Source organism: Morus notabilis, unplaced genomic scaffold (assembly GCF_000414095.1).
Source record: "Morus notabilis unplaced genomic scaffold, ASM41409v2 Scaffold9757, whole genome shotgun sequence".
Taxonomy (NCBI): domain Eukaryota; kingdom Viridiplantae; phylum Streptophyta; class Magnoliopsida; order Rosales; family Moraceae; genus Morus; species Morus notabilis.
In genome coordinates, this window is record NW_010362981.1 from 217 (window position 1) to 2,755 (window position 2,539).

Genomic DNA, 2,539 nt, shown 5'->3' on the forward strand with positions numbered 1-2,539 from the left:
AATTATAATTTGACACATTTCCTTGTCTACCTTTCTTTATGGGATCATTCTAATGGTTCTTCATATTACTTTAAACATCTCTTTCATGAAAAATATATTTGTTGCTATCACCAAAAAAAAAAAAAAAAGGGATAAAAATGAAGCAGATTAAAATTCAAACCTCTTGGTTATAAATCCTTGTATAATTTGCCGTCTTCAAATTCTCTCTTCTTTTTTATTCAGACCCTTGTTGTTTTTACGTGATGCACTGATATTTGATCCATGCCCTTGCACTTATCTTACATACATGCATATATGGATCTTGGCGCCCACCTTTTTGCTCTGTACTATACACCCTGTAATTTTTTGCTTTACAGCAATAAAAAAAAAGTCATATAAGGCATACTCTGTTCATGGATGTGCATGTAAGCTATGTTTGGTGTTGAATAGTTTTCTTTCCAAGTTGTGACTTCTGTGTCTTTCTATTTTATTGTTGTTCCTAAAAACATAGTACCTGAGGCAAGTCTTCTGCATAGTCGCTACCTGAATCTTGATGAATTGGCTGTCGAAGACATAATTTGGATTGATGGGATTAATTCTCTTCGCAATGCAACATGCCACATTGAAGGATGTAAAGTTGTGGGCCTTGATTGTGAGTGGAAACCAAATTACATAGAAGGCAGCAAACCCAACAAGGTAATCATAACAAATTTTCTCTGATTCATTGTTGCATCTCTTGCGATATCTTTTTCTCTTCTGACAATTCTTGATAGTTTGATTGTTCTGTCATATTTGACCCTAATTTCAGCCAACCATTTTATTTATAGATCTCCACGTAATATCTTATTTGTTTGATCAAAATGAGGTCAGATAACGGTGTGCCAATGTGTTTTGTGTAGAAGGAATGATCTTTCTTTATCCGGGTTTCAGGTTTCTATCATGCAAATCGCTTCTGATAAAATGGTTTTCATCTTAGACCTCATAAAGTTGTTTGAAGATGTGCCTGACATTCTGGACAACTGTCTAACTCGCATTTTGCAGTCCCCTAGGATTTTAAAACTTGGTATGTAAGTCTCTGCATTATTAAAATGGATTCTCTTGCTTCCCTGTAATTATATGATTTTTTGAATAAACTGTTTTGTGATAGGTTGCACTCTAGGGTTCTTAGTTAAAGTTTACTTAATTGTCTGCTACTTTAGAATACCAAACATGGGACTGGACTAAAAGCGTGCCAAACAACCCCATGGGGAATAATATAATGCTGCCTGTCAAGTAAAAGTTCGGTCCGCTGCTTGTCTCATAATTATTTATACTATTCATATGGCTGGGGTATTCGTAGCCTTTTCATTAGTCAAATATCCCGTGGATACTTCCTAATATTAACTGTAAGCATGGTTTCTTTGTGGCTTATGCGTGTTTTAGGTTACAATTTTCAGTGTGATATAAAGCAGCTGGCTCATTCCTATGAAGATTTAGGGTGTTTCAAGCACTATGAAATGTTACTGGACATTCAGAATGTCTTTAAGGAGCCTCGTGGGGGTCTCTCTGGGCTTGCAAAGGTAACATAATACTGCATCTTTCTGAATGTCCGTGCTTATGATTCTTGATTTTTTCCTTATCCTTTTTCTCTTTTAATGGCGTTGACACTATATTCAGCTAAGAGCAATGTATTAATAACTACTGCTGTCAGAAAATACTAGGGGCTGGATTGAACAAGACAAGACGAAACAGTAACTGGGAACAACGTCCGTTGACTCGGAATCAGGTAAGTTGCTTCTCCATGACTCTGTAAACAAGTTCATTGTTGTCTTGTTGCTATGATTTGGTTGGAGAGATTGTTACTTGTTTTCATTGGAGCAGTATGGTGAGTTTTAGAGTTACTTGCATACAATTATTCCAAGGTTCTTTTTCTAAGATATTTCTTTTGAGGGATCTGGGATTTGCATTCTTTTTGTTTCTGCTTGTGCTGCATACTGAAAATAATGCATTGTAGTACGAATCGAAGTTCTGGTCTCCCAGTGTTTTTGAACAGTTTTATGATCTGAAATTATTTGCTTGATCTATGGAAAAAATGCGTCCATTTTGGCGTGCAATCAAATAAGCTGATGCTATATGCTCTTTCAGCTGGAATATGCTGCTCTTGATGCTGCTGTGCTTATTCCCATATTTTGTCATGTTCGTAATCGTTCTCAGACTGACGATGTCGAGGGACATGAAAAAATCGAGTGGAAGTCCTACATTGTAAGGGAAATTTTGTGATCTCTGTTTCCAAGTGATGCGTTTGCGCGTTCTTGTGTCTTGTGTTCTTCATCGATCTTTCTGTTAATTCTGTTTTTACCATACAGGTTTCACATATGGATAACCCCAAGAAGCCCAAAAGGCAAAGTGGAAGAGATCAGAAATTAGAAGCTGATAGAAAGTTGCACTGATGATCCAGTTGGTAGCATAGTAATTAGTATACTCCGCTGTAAATATATCTTTTTATTGGACGGTGATGAACAATGATATTTATGTGAATATTTTTCACTCACTAGGAGCAATGGAAATGACTGGCCTGCTG

At 36.4% G+C, this 2,539-nt stretch overlaps 1 protein-coding gene across 1 annotated transcript; it reads left to right on the plus strand.

The window, feature by feature from the left end:
* Positions 1 to 490: 490 nt before the first annotated feature.
* LOC112092555 (exonuclease mut-7 homolog) lies at positions 491 to 2,539 on the plus strand (the record flags this gene model as incomplete). The annotated part of the gene is made up of 6 exons (XM_024169007.1): positions 491 to 675; positions 910 to 1,042; positions 1,402 to 1,538; positions 1,670 to 1,744; positions 2,104 to 2,220; positions 2,325 to 2,539. Coding segments are annotated over 6 exons (731 nt in total), but the record flags the coding sequence as incomplete, so codon positions are not given.